Genomic DNA, 13502 nt, shown 5'->3' with positions numbered 1-13502 from the left:
ACAGATGTGGATTGTGGCCCCAGCTCCACCAGTGTTAGCTGTTTGAGTGTAAACAAGTTGCCTTATTTCTGTGAGCCCCAATTTCTCTCACCTGTACAACAGGGATAACGATTCCTGTGTCAAAGGATTGAGGTGAAGATTCATGATAATAAAATTAAAGGGCTTTTCAACAGAGACCCTTAATTGATAGAAGAGAAATTGGTTTTATTGATAATATAATTATTTAATAATAGCAGACTAAAACTAGCTGAAGTGTGTAGAGTTAAGAGAGTAAGACCGTATGACTCAGTAATTCTAGTCCTAGATAGAAAGCTAGATAGATAGATAGATATAGATCTCCAAGAGAGATTAAAACAAATGTCCACACAAAAACTTATACATGAATGTTCATAGCAATAATCATAATAGCCAAAAGATAGAAATAACCCAAACATTCATCGACTGATGGATGGATAAAAAAATGTGGTATAAAAAAATGGAATGTTATTTGTCAATAAAAAGGATACATGCTACTACAAGAATGAACTTTGAAAACATTATGCAAAGTGAAAGAAGCCAGTCACATAAGATTACATATATATTTTTATGATTCCCCTTGTAGGAAATGTCCACAATAGGCAAAACTATAAAGGCAGAAAATAAATTAGTGGTTGCTTAGGGCTGGTGCTGGGGAGTGGGAGAGGAATGGGGAGTGACTGCTAATGGGTACAGGCTTTCTTTCAGGTGAGACAAAATGTTGTAATCCATTAATCACAATTTATTTTGGCAATGGTTGCACAACTCTGTAAACATACAAATACAATTGAATTGGACATTTGAGTGGGAGAATTGTATGATATGCGAATTATATCTCAATAATGTGGTTTTTAAAAAGAGTCCAAGCTCATCTTTCTGTTAACAGAGGGTTTTTCACACTAGTGCATCCGAATTACCTGAGAGCTTTTTAAAATTCAGATTGCTGGGTGAGCTGCCAGCAGCCGCTGTAAGCGGCCATCCTGAAGCCAGCGACTGATCTGCCTCGCCCGGAAAGAGCGCAATGATGGTGCCAACTTGGGCCAGTGAAGCAACGTCCTCCACAACTAGACTGAAGAACAAAAGGACAGCAACTTGTCTGTTCCCCTTCCCCCAATTCCCCAGAGCTGTTCCCATCCCCCAATTCCCCAATTAAAAAAAAAATCTTAAAAAAACCAAAAACATTTATTAAAAAAAAATTTTTTTTTTAAATTCAGATTGCTGGGCTCCATCCCGGAGGTTCTGACTCAGTATATCTGGAGTGGGGCCTAAGAAAGTGTATTTCTAACAGTTTCCTAGGTGATGTTGAAGCTGCAGCTACTAAGAGACCCCACTTTGAAAACCAGCAGTCTAGCACTAAATTGTGTGATGTAACTCCTCTAAGCTTCAGTGGGATCTGACAAATGGGGGTGAAAAATAGGTTGTCATGAAGATTAAATGAGATAATCATGAAATGTACTTGCTATAGAACTTAGTACACTCTTCAGGCTCAATAAATAGTTATTATTACTATTATCATCATCACCATCATCATTATTATTTAGATTTAAATCCTTCCCTGGAGGAGCTCCCAAGCAACAATCATGCATTCATTAAGCAAATATTAGTTACTATGTGCCAGCCCTCCTAGGGGCAGAGAATACAGGAAACAAGACAGCTTTGTCCCACACTTCAATGAGCTGACATTACTGAAGGAGGGGGAACTCTGACCATGAACAAATATGCAAATAAGCAGAATAATTTCTGATAATGATGTTCTGGGAAGAAAACAAAACACAGTGATATGATAGCAAATGGCTGGAGAGCTAGATTTACCTTAGACTTAGGAAAGTCTGAGGGGAGGTGGGCTTTCAGCTAAATCCTGACTGGTGAGAAGCCAGTCTTTTGAAGTCCTGGAATCATTTGGGCTGCTATAGCAGAATACCATAGTCTAGTGCAGCGGTTCTCAACCTTCCTAATGCCCTGACCCCTTAATACAGTTCCTCATGTTGTGGTGACCCCCAACCGTAAAATTATTTTCGTTGCTACTCTATAACTGTAATTTTGCTACTGTTATGAATCGTAATGTAAATATCTTTGTGTTTTCCGATGGTCTTAGGTGACCCCTGTGAAAGGGTCGTTCGACCCCCAAAGGGGTCATGACCCACAGGTTGAGAACCGTTGGTCTAGTGGCTTATAAACAAGAGAAATTTATTTCTCACAGTTCTGGAATCTGTCAAGTCCAAGATCAATATGCCAGCAGATTTTGGTGTCTGGTGAGGGCCGGCTTCCTGGTTCATACACAGGAAGTGTATGAGTCCTCCCGTGGTAGAGGGGCAAGGGAGTCTCTTTCATAAGGACACTAATCCCACCTCCCAAAAACTCCACCTCCAAATACCATCACATTAGGGATTAGGTTTCAATGTAACTATTATGGGGTGGAGGTGGGGGGCACAAACATTCTGCCTGGGCCTGAAAGCCAGTGTTTTGAAGTCCTGGAGGAGAAGGAACATTCAAGGCAAAGGAAACACCAACTGCAAAGAATTTGAGAAGGGAATGAGCAGGGTGAAGAGACAGGAGCACAAATCACTAAACTTTAAGGCAGACCAAGACCTAGAAGAAAAGTATAAACAAATACTTCTGAGAGAAAGGTCTGGGGAAAGAGTTGCAGCCCCTCCCTTGGACAGTCACTTCTCAAACATTTATTGAATGTTCATCGTGTGCTTGGTGTCCCATGATAGGCAAATGGATGACTCACCAGCAGTCTGGCCCTGACGAACACCTGGTGCATCACGGACCGCAGACTCAATAAAGACAAAGATAACCACAAGCCAAAGCCAGAGAATATCTATCAGGGAGGATGGGGGTAAGGGTGGAGGGATAGGAGTGGAGGGGTGGGATTAGAATGGCTCCATGAACCTGAGGATTCTTCACAGTGTTTAGGAGAAGCGGATGCTTTTGTCTCAGTTGGAATTTTGTTATTCAACAAGCATTTCTTGAGCTTTTACACTATGCTAGACATAGTGGGCTGCTGGGGACACATGATTCGGCTCTTATCCTTCTTAGAAGAGATCATATTCCAGTGGGGGAGGCAGATGTCTGAGCATGGTTCTCAAACTCTAAGGTTCAGAAAATCATTCGAGACACCGTGGAGTGGAGAAGTACTCTGGCTACTGCTCAAAATTGAGAAGCCAAAAAAGAAAAGATTATACATTCAACTACATTACAAAAAATATTCTGCATGTTAAACTTGTAATACCATGAGTAAAGTCAAAAGACATACAATTAATAGGAAAAATATATTGCAACTAATATAGACAAGAGGCCAATCTTCTCTCTCTCTCTCTCTCTCCTGTCTTCTCCCTTTTCTACCTATATACGAGTTAAAATGACCACCAACAGTAGAAAAGTGGGCAAAGAATATGAACACAGTTCAGGGAAATTAAATTCAATTGACCTGTAAGCATATAAAAAGATGCTTTTTTTCAGATAACTTTAAATTTTTATTTTATGTATTTATTTTTTATTGTGGTAAAATGTACATAACAAAATTAACCATTTTTAAAAAAGTTTATTGGGGTGACAATTGTTAGCAAAGTTACATAAGTAAATTAACCATTTTTAAGTTTAGTGACATTATTTTCACACTTTGTGCAACCATCACTACATTCATGTCCAGAACTTTTCTCGTCTTCCTTTTCATCTCAGTGCTCATTAAACAACTCCTCATTCCCTCTTCCCCCAGGCCCTGACAGCCACCATTTAACTTTCTGCCTCTACACAATTCTTTTTTCTTTAATGGCATTTACATTTTCAAGAAGTCCAGTCCAGTTATTTTGTAGAATGCCCTCAATTGAGTTTATCTGTCATCTCTTCATGATTAGATCCAGGTTAAGCATCTTTGGCAGGAATATCACAGAACTGACGTTGGGTCCTCAGAGTATCAGGAGGCACGAGGTGTCATTAGTGGTCAAGTTAACTTTGATTACTTGGTGGAGGGGGTGCGCACCAGGTTTCTCCACTGTAAACTCACCGTTTTCTCTTTGCAACGATTATGTATGTAATCCATGGGAAGATACTTTGAGACTGTGTGATACATGTTCTTGGGAAAGTCACAGAACCCTGCCAAGCACATTTTCCCATCTGTGAAGCGGGAACAACGGCTTCTTAAACTCATGTTAAAATTTAAGAAAGTGAAACTGCTCGAGAGGCTGGAGAATCCGCTACAGGTAGAAGGCAACGAGGTGCCAGCGCTGGGGGTGGAAGGGGTGGGGCGGGGTTAACTTCCGGCGCGTTCCACTAGAGAGGCGGCCCGAGCGGGGTCGAGTGAGACCGCGCGCGTAAGCGTGCGCGTGCGCGTAGGGGGAACGGGGGGAGCGACCATAGAGTCGGTCCTCTAGAGACAGAGAGGCCGGAAGTTGTTCTCACATTGTACGACTGTTGGGGTGGTGGAGCTGAGGGGGTGCGAACAGTATCTGCAGGCGGCCGAGGGTCGGCGTGACTGGCTCAATGGCGTCTCGGGCAGGCCCGCGAGCTGCCGGCACTGACGGCAGCGACTTTCAGCACCGGGAGCGCGTCGCCAAGCACTACCAGATGAGGTATGAAATGAGGCGACGAGCTCGGAGGCCTTCTACCCCGTCGGAGCCTGCAGGGCTTGGGAAGCATCGTCCCCCGTCCCCCCAACCCCGGCCTCAAGCTCTTACTCCCCAGCCAGTTCCCGCTCTCCTGCCAAGTCCCCTCCCGCGACGGCCCAGGGCCTCTCCCCAATCCTGGGAAGCCCTGTTGCTCCGATAAGCTCCCCTCCTTGACCCACCCTGTGACTTGAGGGGGTCCAGACCCGCCTGGACTCCAATCACGGCGAAGCTGTCCCCTCTGTGTGACCTCGGGAACCTAATATTTAATTGAGCCTCAGTTTCCTCACCTGCAAATGGAAAAAAGTAATGTACCTTTTAGGGTTGGGTGAAAAATCAGTGAGGTAATAATTCGTATAAAGGACGTAGCGAAAGATCCTGCACAGAATACGAGTCTGCCCAATACATGGTAACTGTTCTATTTCGGCTCTTTTGGGGAATGTGTATTGTAAAGACCAGCCTTTCCCTACCTAAAATGAATTTTATAAACACCCTCACATAAAGGGTATTTCTACATTAGTTTATTCATTCAAACAAATACGTATTTATTGAGCTTCTACCCATCATGCATTTAGCGCTAGCCACTGAGGATATGATAGTGAGCAACAGCAGACCTGGTCTTTGTATGCATTGTTATATCTTCAATAAAAAAGCTTATTAACAAAACAAACAAAAAACTGGTCCCTGCCTTCATGAATCTTGAAGTCTAGAGGTGACTGATCTTTACCCCCTACCTTTCCTCACTTTCTATAATGAATATTTTTAAAATAAAAATTTTTTTGAAGATTTTCTTTCCTTAAATCCATCAAACTCTCCTGGAATGTTTTTTGCATCTTTTAAAGAATAAAAAGCCCTTTGAACCCTGACTTTACTCTTATCCTAAAATTTAACCCTTGCCTAAGGATACCTCACAACCCAAGCATGCCTGCCCAGAGCAGAAACTGCCCTGTGGGATGTGAAGAGGATACATTTAGCACCTGAGAGAGTTAGAAGACTAAGAAATGTTACTCCTATAGATGGAAAATCTACACTAATTGAAGAAGTATGAGCAGCGTGAGCTGGTTTCTTCACTGCCAATACCTTCTTCCTCTAGGCTAGGGGTCGGCAAACTGCGGCTCGCGAGCCACATGTGGCTCTTTGGGTATGTTGCGTCTCAAAAGTTTGCCAACCACTGGAAGATCCAATCCTGCCCCTCACAACAATTTAAAAATTATTAGAGAGCCATAAATATATTTTTACATAATCACCATTATGTGAATAATATCCTTTAAAAATTTTATAAATGAAACGATGATAGTTATATTTCATTTTCAATTTTACTTCAGAACCACATGTACGTACCCAAAGAGCCACATGTGGCTTGCGAGCCGCAATTTGCTGACCCCTGGCGGCTCTAACGTCTCAAAAGTTTGCCAACCCCTGCTCTAGGCTATATTCCTATGGTGCAAAGTCATCTTTCTAAACACTGCTCTGAGTTACTCTTCTGCCTTTAAATTGACTCTTCATAGTCTTCGCAACTTCATATCCCACTTCTCCCATTCCCTCCATGATGTATTTTTGTCATACCCAACCACAGGCTCTCCTGGAACACAAATGCCTATGCCTTCTTGCTTGCATGCAATTACCTCTGCTTTGAATGCCCATCTTCACCCACCCCTCAGAGCCTTGCTCAAATATCACCCTCCTCTAGATAGCTTTCTCAGACACCCCATCCCATGCAGAACTGATTACTGCTTCCTATAATCCCATGTTACTTGCAACATATGTTTACTTGAGCTCTTCTAATTTGTTTTCTAATTATTTTCTTCCTCTGTTCCTTGTGCCCAGCCTCTAGGCAGGAACTATATTTCATTCACATTTGTATTCCATTGTCCAGTATACTTGCCTGACATGTAGTTGGTGGTCAGAAAATTTTGAATGAAAGGTACTTCTCTCTCTGCTCTGCCCCACAGTGTGACCCTCAAGTATGAAATCAAGAAGCTGATCTACGTGCATCTGGTCTTATGGCTGTTGTTGGTTGCCAAGATGAGCGTGGGACACCTGAGGCTCTTGTCACATGATCAAGTGGCCATGCCCTATCAGTGGGAGTACCCATATTTGCTGAGCATTGTGCCCTCTCTGTTGGGCCTCCTTTCCTTCCCCCGCAACAACATTAGCTACCTGGTGCTCTCCATGATCAGCATGGGGCTCTTTTCCATCGCTCCCCTCATTTATGGCAGCATGGAGATGTTCCCCGCTGCACAGCAGCTCTACCGCCATGGCAAGGCCTACCGCTTCCTCTTTGGTTTTTCTGCCGTCTCCGTCATGTACCTGGTGTTGGTGTTGGCGGTCCAAGTGCATGCCTGGCAGTTATACTACAGCAAGAAGCTCCTAGACTCTTGGTTCACCAGCACACAGGAGAAGAAGCGTAAATGAAGCCTGCCTGATGGACTGACCTCTGGGGTGAAGCCTGGGCCGCCTCCTGAGCGGAGTGAGAGGGTAGATGAGCTGTTCTGAAATCTCCTTTGGTGATTTTGGCAGCTGTGATATTGGCAACTAGTGCAAAGTAGACCCAAGTTCTGGAAAGCTCCTGTCGTCAGCTGAGGTGGCAAAACTGTATTTAACTTATTCCTGATTGGCTGGAACTGGGTGATGAATAGCTGTAAGACAAACTTCAGCTAGTTGAAGTTGAGGCCCTTCAGGGTTTTTCTTTTAAGACTGAGCCTCATCCTTGCTGCTTTTTGGTCGTTCTCCACTTCCATCCATTACCCCTTAGCCACTGAGATGGAAGGAAATAGCGAATAAACCAAATTCTACTTTAATCTATGGATCATTGGGCAGGAAACATTTAGGAGGCTACTTCCTTTGGAAGCTGTGGTCTCTACTGTGAAGCATTTTAATTAAAAAGAACCTCAATAAAGTTACAACTGCCTGTCCACCCTGTGCCTTGTGTTTGAGCTTTAACAGTATGAATGGTGTGTTGCTTGAGTGGCATTAGACACTAGGAGATATGTGGAAGCTCCCTGAGAAACCTAGCAGTGGACATAGAGAAGTGAACTGGGTGTAAGGAACTTCAGTCATAGTTGCCACCCTGTAGCTGATTGGCAGGAACCATCATGGGCCATACATTTAATCTCTCCACCTGTAAAATAGCTCATTCTAATTTATCCAGCTTGAGTTAATGGAGCCTTCTTTTGGTTGGATATTCATGTTTACCATTCATTGTTAACAGAGTGTCAGTTATGTGTCTGATATAGTAGTCCCCCCTTATCTGTGGGGGATACGTTCTAAGACCCCCAGTGGATGCCTGAAACTGTGGATACTGCTCAACTGTATATATACTGTTTTTTCCTATACATACCTATGATAAAGTTTAATTTATAAATTAGTCACAGTAAGATAGTAACAACTAACAATAAAATAGAATAATTATAATAATAGGGCCAGCTGAGTGGCTCAGTTGGTTAAGAGTTCACTCAAGAGTGCGAGCTCTGAGCAACAGCGGTTGGATGCCCAGCCCGAGCTGAGCTGCCGCTGAGCTGCCAAGGGGTGGCAGGATGGCTCAGCTAGAAAAAAATAATAATTATATTAATATACTGTAATAAGAGTTATGTGAATGTTGGCTCAGTGTTAGATTTCATCACACTCAAAATGGCATGCAATTTAAACTTATGAATTGTTTATTACTGGAATTTTCCTTTTAATATTTTTGGACTATGGTTGACTGTGGGTAACTGAAACCACAGAAAGTGAAACTGCGGATAAGGAGGGGACTACTGTACTGTACAGTATCCAAAAGAATTTTAAAGTATCTTCATACAGGGAATATGCAGTCTAGGTGAAATGTGATATAAATGTGAAATAATTAATGAACACAGTATTTAAGGGTGTGGAGCAGATACATTAAAAATAGAAGTGGGAAAGAGATCTGTGAACTAAAGGCCCTTTGACACCTGAAAGTCTGACACAGAGTAAATGAAAGCTGTGTGTCCCTTTGCTCTTACCCACTTGACTTTATTGTCTCTGGATGATGCCCAAATCTCTAACTGCAGATCTCTCCCCTCTCCAACGATAGTCATTCTTTTGCTCTATAAACATTAGGTATGTACTCAGTCACCATTAGGTATTGGCAGTACTTCTAGCTGCAAAACCTCTTCCTCTCAATGTTTTGATTATCATCTCAAACTCAGTGTGTCCCAGAGTTAACTCTTTGCCTTCTACCTCCATTCCTTTTCCTGCATCCCTGTGTACAAGCGAGAAGACAAAGAGCACAACTCGGGATCATCATTAAGTCCCTACTGGGTGCCATTTTTTGAACAACCAAAATTCCTTAATCTCAGAGATTTCCAAAGTGTGATCTCAATGCAGCAGTCCTGGATTACCTCCCAATACTCTCACCACATACTGTCCATCTCAGCAGAACCTCATGAATCCCCATGTTGGTTCCATATTTTCCCAGTTTCCTTTGCTTAAAAATTTCCCTTTTCTAGTTTCCTACTCTTTTATTACTTATCCTTCAAGACCCAGTTTATATGGTAATTCTGGAGCCTTCTGGTTCCTTCAAGGAGTGAGAGTCCTTTCTCTGAATTCACATGGCATTTTTATTTTACCTCTTTTATTGGCAGAATTATTAGTTTACGTGTCTTTTCCTCACCCCTTGCTCAGTACCTGACACTGTGCACTCTGAACTTACTGAATACAGTAACTCGTCCTAACTGTAGACTAAAATCAGAATGTATTTCACAGGGGAAAGAACTAGACTAAAGCGGGTAGATTTTGGAGAGCAGAGATGAGCAGATGGAAGTATGTGGGTAATGGGGTTATGTGTACCAGGTACAGATTGCTAATTTTCAAATTGAGATACAAATAATTATTAGTAAAAAAAAAAAATTTAAAAATTGCTTTGGTTATTAGAATGGCACTTTGCAGCTTGGAGTGCTTTCGAAGACCCATTATGAAAATTATTGTCAATGCCAAAAAAAAGCCATTTATTTTAGTTTTCTGCTTGTTAGGTTGTTGGGATCCTGCTTTTCTGGGATTTTCCATCTTTTCGTGCCATAGGGTTGTAGTGTTCCCTGAAGCAAACAAGATCCTCTTTGAAAAGGATCTTGAGGGCCAGCCGAGTGGCACAATGGTTAAGAACTGGCTTGCAACGCCAGAGGGCTCCGGTTCGGATCCCACATATGAGGGCCAGTGACACTGCCCTCTACAGCTAAGATGCTGAACAACAGCTCAACCTGGAGCTGGGCTGCTGTGAGTCGCCGGCGACAGTGTAGGCTGCAGCCCCTGCTGCAGTGGGTTGCCATGGGCTACCGTATGTGGCCAGCAGCCAGCGTGAGTGGCCAGCAGCCACAGTGAGTGGCCGTCCAGAAGCCGGCGACTGATGTGCCTCACCCGGGAAGAGCGCAATGATGGTGCCAACTTGGGCCAGTGAAGCGACGTCCTCCACAACTAGACTGAAGAACAAAACGACAGCAACTTGTCTGTTCCTCTTCCCCCAATTCCCCAGCACTGTTCCCTTCCCCTCAATACCCCAATAAAAAAAAATTTAAATAAAAAAAAAGGATCTTGATTTAGTGGGAAGAGCACTGCATTTCCATCAGAAGACGGATTCAAGTACCAATGCACCTACCAATCATAGCACTTAGATCAACCTGCCTATTTCACAGGATTGTTTTGAAGATCAAATAAGGTGAAGTATTGTGAAAATGCTTTGTGAACTATGTAACACTATATAAATTTTGAGGAGTGGTTATTATTCTCTGATATTTACCCGACAGAGAGCAGGCCCTTGGAGGGGCCCTTAGCAAGCATCTAATCCCTGAGAAAAGCAGTGTGGTGTCCTGGAATGAACAGTTTCTGATGTAAGACCGACTTTGGTTTGAATTCTAGCCAAGCATTTTATTACCTTTTGCCTTGAGCAAGATACTTGGGCCTCTGTTTTTAATCTGACACATGGGGCTCACAGTAGCTACCTCCCAGGGTGGTTGTGGGGGTTGAATAAAGGATATGAACAGCCTAGTACATAGTAGGTGCTTAATAAATATCACAACCCCTTCCCTTGATGAGAAATGTTGGCTTCCCCCTCCCAGATTGGGAGTTCTTACCTTCTTAGACACAATTTCTTGCCTCAGAATTCTGGAGGTTGATCCCTTCTGGAAGAGCAGAAGTGAGGAAGGGACACTTGTAAACTCTTAGTGACATTGGTCTAATTGGTTGGACTTTCCTGCCCAGGGTGCCCTAACAGGCGCAGTTGCCCCAACAGACCTTAGGAATCGACAGTTACAGGAAGAGCGTGGAGATGCTGCTGCATGGTCCGACCAGAGTCCACGCCTGGGTAAAGCTCTGTCAAGAAAAACAGCTGCTCAAGGCCTCCCACAGCGTACTCTGTACCTGAGCATGTGCAGGGGTCTGTCGAGACCTCCTGAGTGCCTGGCTTGGTCCCCAGGGAGTATGAAGTTATTGGGGTATGAAGTCTAGGTCAGCTCATTCAGACAAACCTAAGGTGAGACAGGCCTCAGCCATCTTCGTCAGGACAGGGCCACTGTGCTGAAGGCCTCCACACACCTGTCGCCTTTACTCCACTTGGCCACCGCCTATTCCAGCCACAGAGTTAATTACTCCTTCCTTGTTGACACTTGCCAAACGATCCCTACTCTCCTAGAAGTCTGACCACTGATAATAAACTGTTATAAAGATCTACTTTCCTTTGTTCTTTCCAACTATTCCAGTTTCTTCCTCCACATTGTTAACCCAACTACATCACATTGCTAAATCTACAATAGTACTTCTGTGGACTGCAGGGCCCGGAAACCCTCTGACATCCCACAGCTCTCCTAAGCAGTGCGTTCTGGCAGCAAGAGCTGGAAAAGGCATGGTGAGTCCCAGCTCTTCATTTTTGTGTCTGGACAAGTTGCTAAATCTTCCTGTTGTGTTTCCCTGAAAATAAGACCGGGTCTTCCATTAATTTTTGCTCCAACAATCTACATTTATTCATTTATTCATGTAGAGAAATCTATATTTATTCAAACAGTCATGTCTAGCGGACGCTCTTAACTGGGGCTTATGTTTGGGGCAGGGCTTATATTATGAGCACCCTGAAAAATCATGCTAGGCCTTATTTTCCAGTTAGGTCTTATTTTTGGGGAAACACGGTAGTGTTGCCTAGCCTGTAAAATGTTTTAGTAAGATTGACCTCAAGGATGGTACTGCTAATAAAATGAGATAATGTGGCCATAGCACAGGGACCAGAGCCTGATAGTAGTTTAGCAAATGTCGGTCTGATCCCTCCCCTTCCCCGGGGTGTGCTGGAATTCACCTGCTGTGCTTTTTACCTGAAGTCCTTTTTGAAATAGTCTCCACAATAAATAAGTAAACTAACAAGACAAATAAAATGCAGACCTCCTATTCTCTCTTCTTCTCTCTTTCTTATCTTTGTTCTTTCTCCTTCTTATGTGCTCCTTTTCTTCCCTTTCTATTTTTTCTTTTGTACATGTGTATGTGTCTCCATTTATTTATCTTCTGCTTCTCCAACCATACCTTAGGTCAGGGAGCAATTACTCAAATTTTTTTATTGTGAAAATCAGATCAGAAGATGTAAAGGGTCATAAAAGAAGTATTCTAGAACAGAACCAAGTTCCTCACATCATGTTCCCAGCCTTGAAAAGTGCATTATCTATGTAGATCTAAACTGCTGTGGGTTAGGTAACAATCTGGGGGGTAAGATTCCCTAACCAATCCTTAGTATGGCCAGACCACCTTTTTCTTCCTTCACATTACTGATTTGTTTGCAGTGATGGACTCCAAGGCCAAAAGACACATGTGTGTCAGGCGGACACTTAAGGGTTCCCAGGAGCAGAGGGAGAGGAGGCAGTTCGAGGAGAGACCATAAGAGAATTGAACTGTGAGAGGCTGGCAGAAGTACAGCTCCCGAAGCTGGAGACCGTGACTTAGACCAAATCATGTTCCTTTCTGCTTACTTCTCTATGAAATGAAAATAATAATTCCTACCTGTCTTACAAGGTGATTAGGAGAATCAAATATGAAAGTGTTTTGTAAAATGTGAAACAGATAAACTGATACTTGGATGAAACATATCATAATTTACATTTATTCAATTATAGAGCACCTATTTCATGACATCCACCCCTAGGCATGGGTGAAGCTTAATAAGAAAGGGCCCTTATCTCAAAAGGAAGTCAAAAGCTAGAGGGTATTTTTAGGATATTATGTAGGATGGGATCTTCAGACAGTGGACCTCAAGACTTAGAAACTAGAATTGACCAAAAGAAGGATGTGGTCAGGCTACTGAAACGTGCAGAGGGTCAATAACAATTTCAAGATGCCTTAACCTAATAGGTGTTCCCCCAACTTTCTTTCCACTGTATGTGTTACCAAGGTGAGGGCTGAAAGCAGCTCAAATGCTCCATGAGCAGGAGGAAGCTGTGGGATGATGGGGAGGGTCCCCACAAAGACTGGAGCCTTGTCAGCATCATCGGAAACCACAGGAAACCAGGTCAGTGCGTGGGGCCCACTCCCTAAGCTCCAGGGCTCTGCTACAAGCTCTGGGACTTCCTGAGCAGATTCTGCTGATTAGTGGATCCTTGAAGTCGGGGTCCCCTTTGACATGGAGCCCTTCGCCCAGAAAAGCTGGAACTAGCCAGTGGGTAGAGAGAGAAAGCTGGGCTGTAGTCCTGAGAGTCAGCCAGGTGGGGAGCCAGGATGCATGTGGGGGCATGGAAGGCTTTTGTGTGTCCTGTAGTGCTTTCTTCTTGTTCTGCCCAACTCTAAATTGTACCTCAATCACCTCTGTCTCTGGCACCCAGTGCAGAGTTTAATAGCTTAATAGCTCTGTTAACTCTTTAAGTGAGGGGATGAAGCATGTGTCCAAGGGAGATCCAA

At 43.4% G+C, this 13502-nt stretch overlaps 1 protein-coding gene across 1 annotated transcript; it reads left to right on the top strand.

Moving 5' to 3' along the window:
• Positions 1-4388: 4388 nt before the first annotated feature.
• JAGN1 (jagunal vesicle mediated transporter 1) lies at positions 4389-7539 on the top strand. The gene is made up of 2 exons (XM_019651032.1): positions 4389-4589; positions 6575-7539. Exons 1-2 carry the CDS (start codon positions 4501-4503, stop codon positions 7035-7037), a joined length of 552 nt encoding a protein of 183 aa, XP_019506577.1. The 5' UTR covers positions 4389-4500; the 3' UTR covers positions 7038-7539.
• The last annotated feature ends 5963 nt before the right edge of the window (positions 7540-13502 follow it).

The sequence above is a fragment of the Hipposideros armiger genome, unplaced genomic scaffold, assembly GCF_001890085.2.
Source record: "Hipposideros armiger isolate ML-2016 unplaced genomic scaffold, ASM189008v1 scaffold_152, whole genome shotgun sequence".
Lineage (NCBI taxonomy): Eukaryota > Metazoa > Chordata > Mammalia > Chiroptera > Hipposideridae > Hipposideros > Hipposideros armiger.
This window is presented reverse-complemented; position numbering and strand designations above follow the sequence as displayed.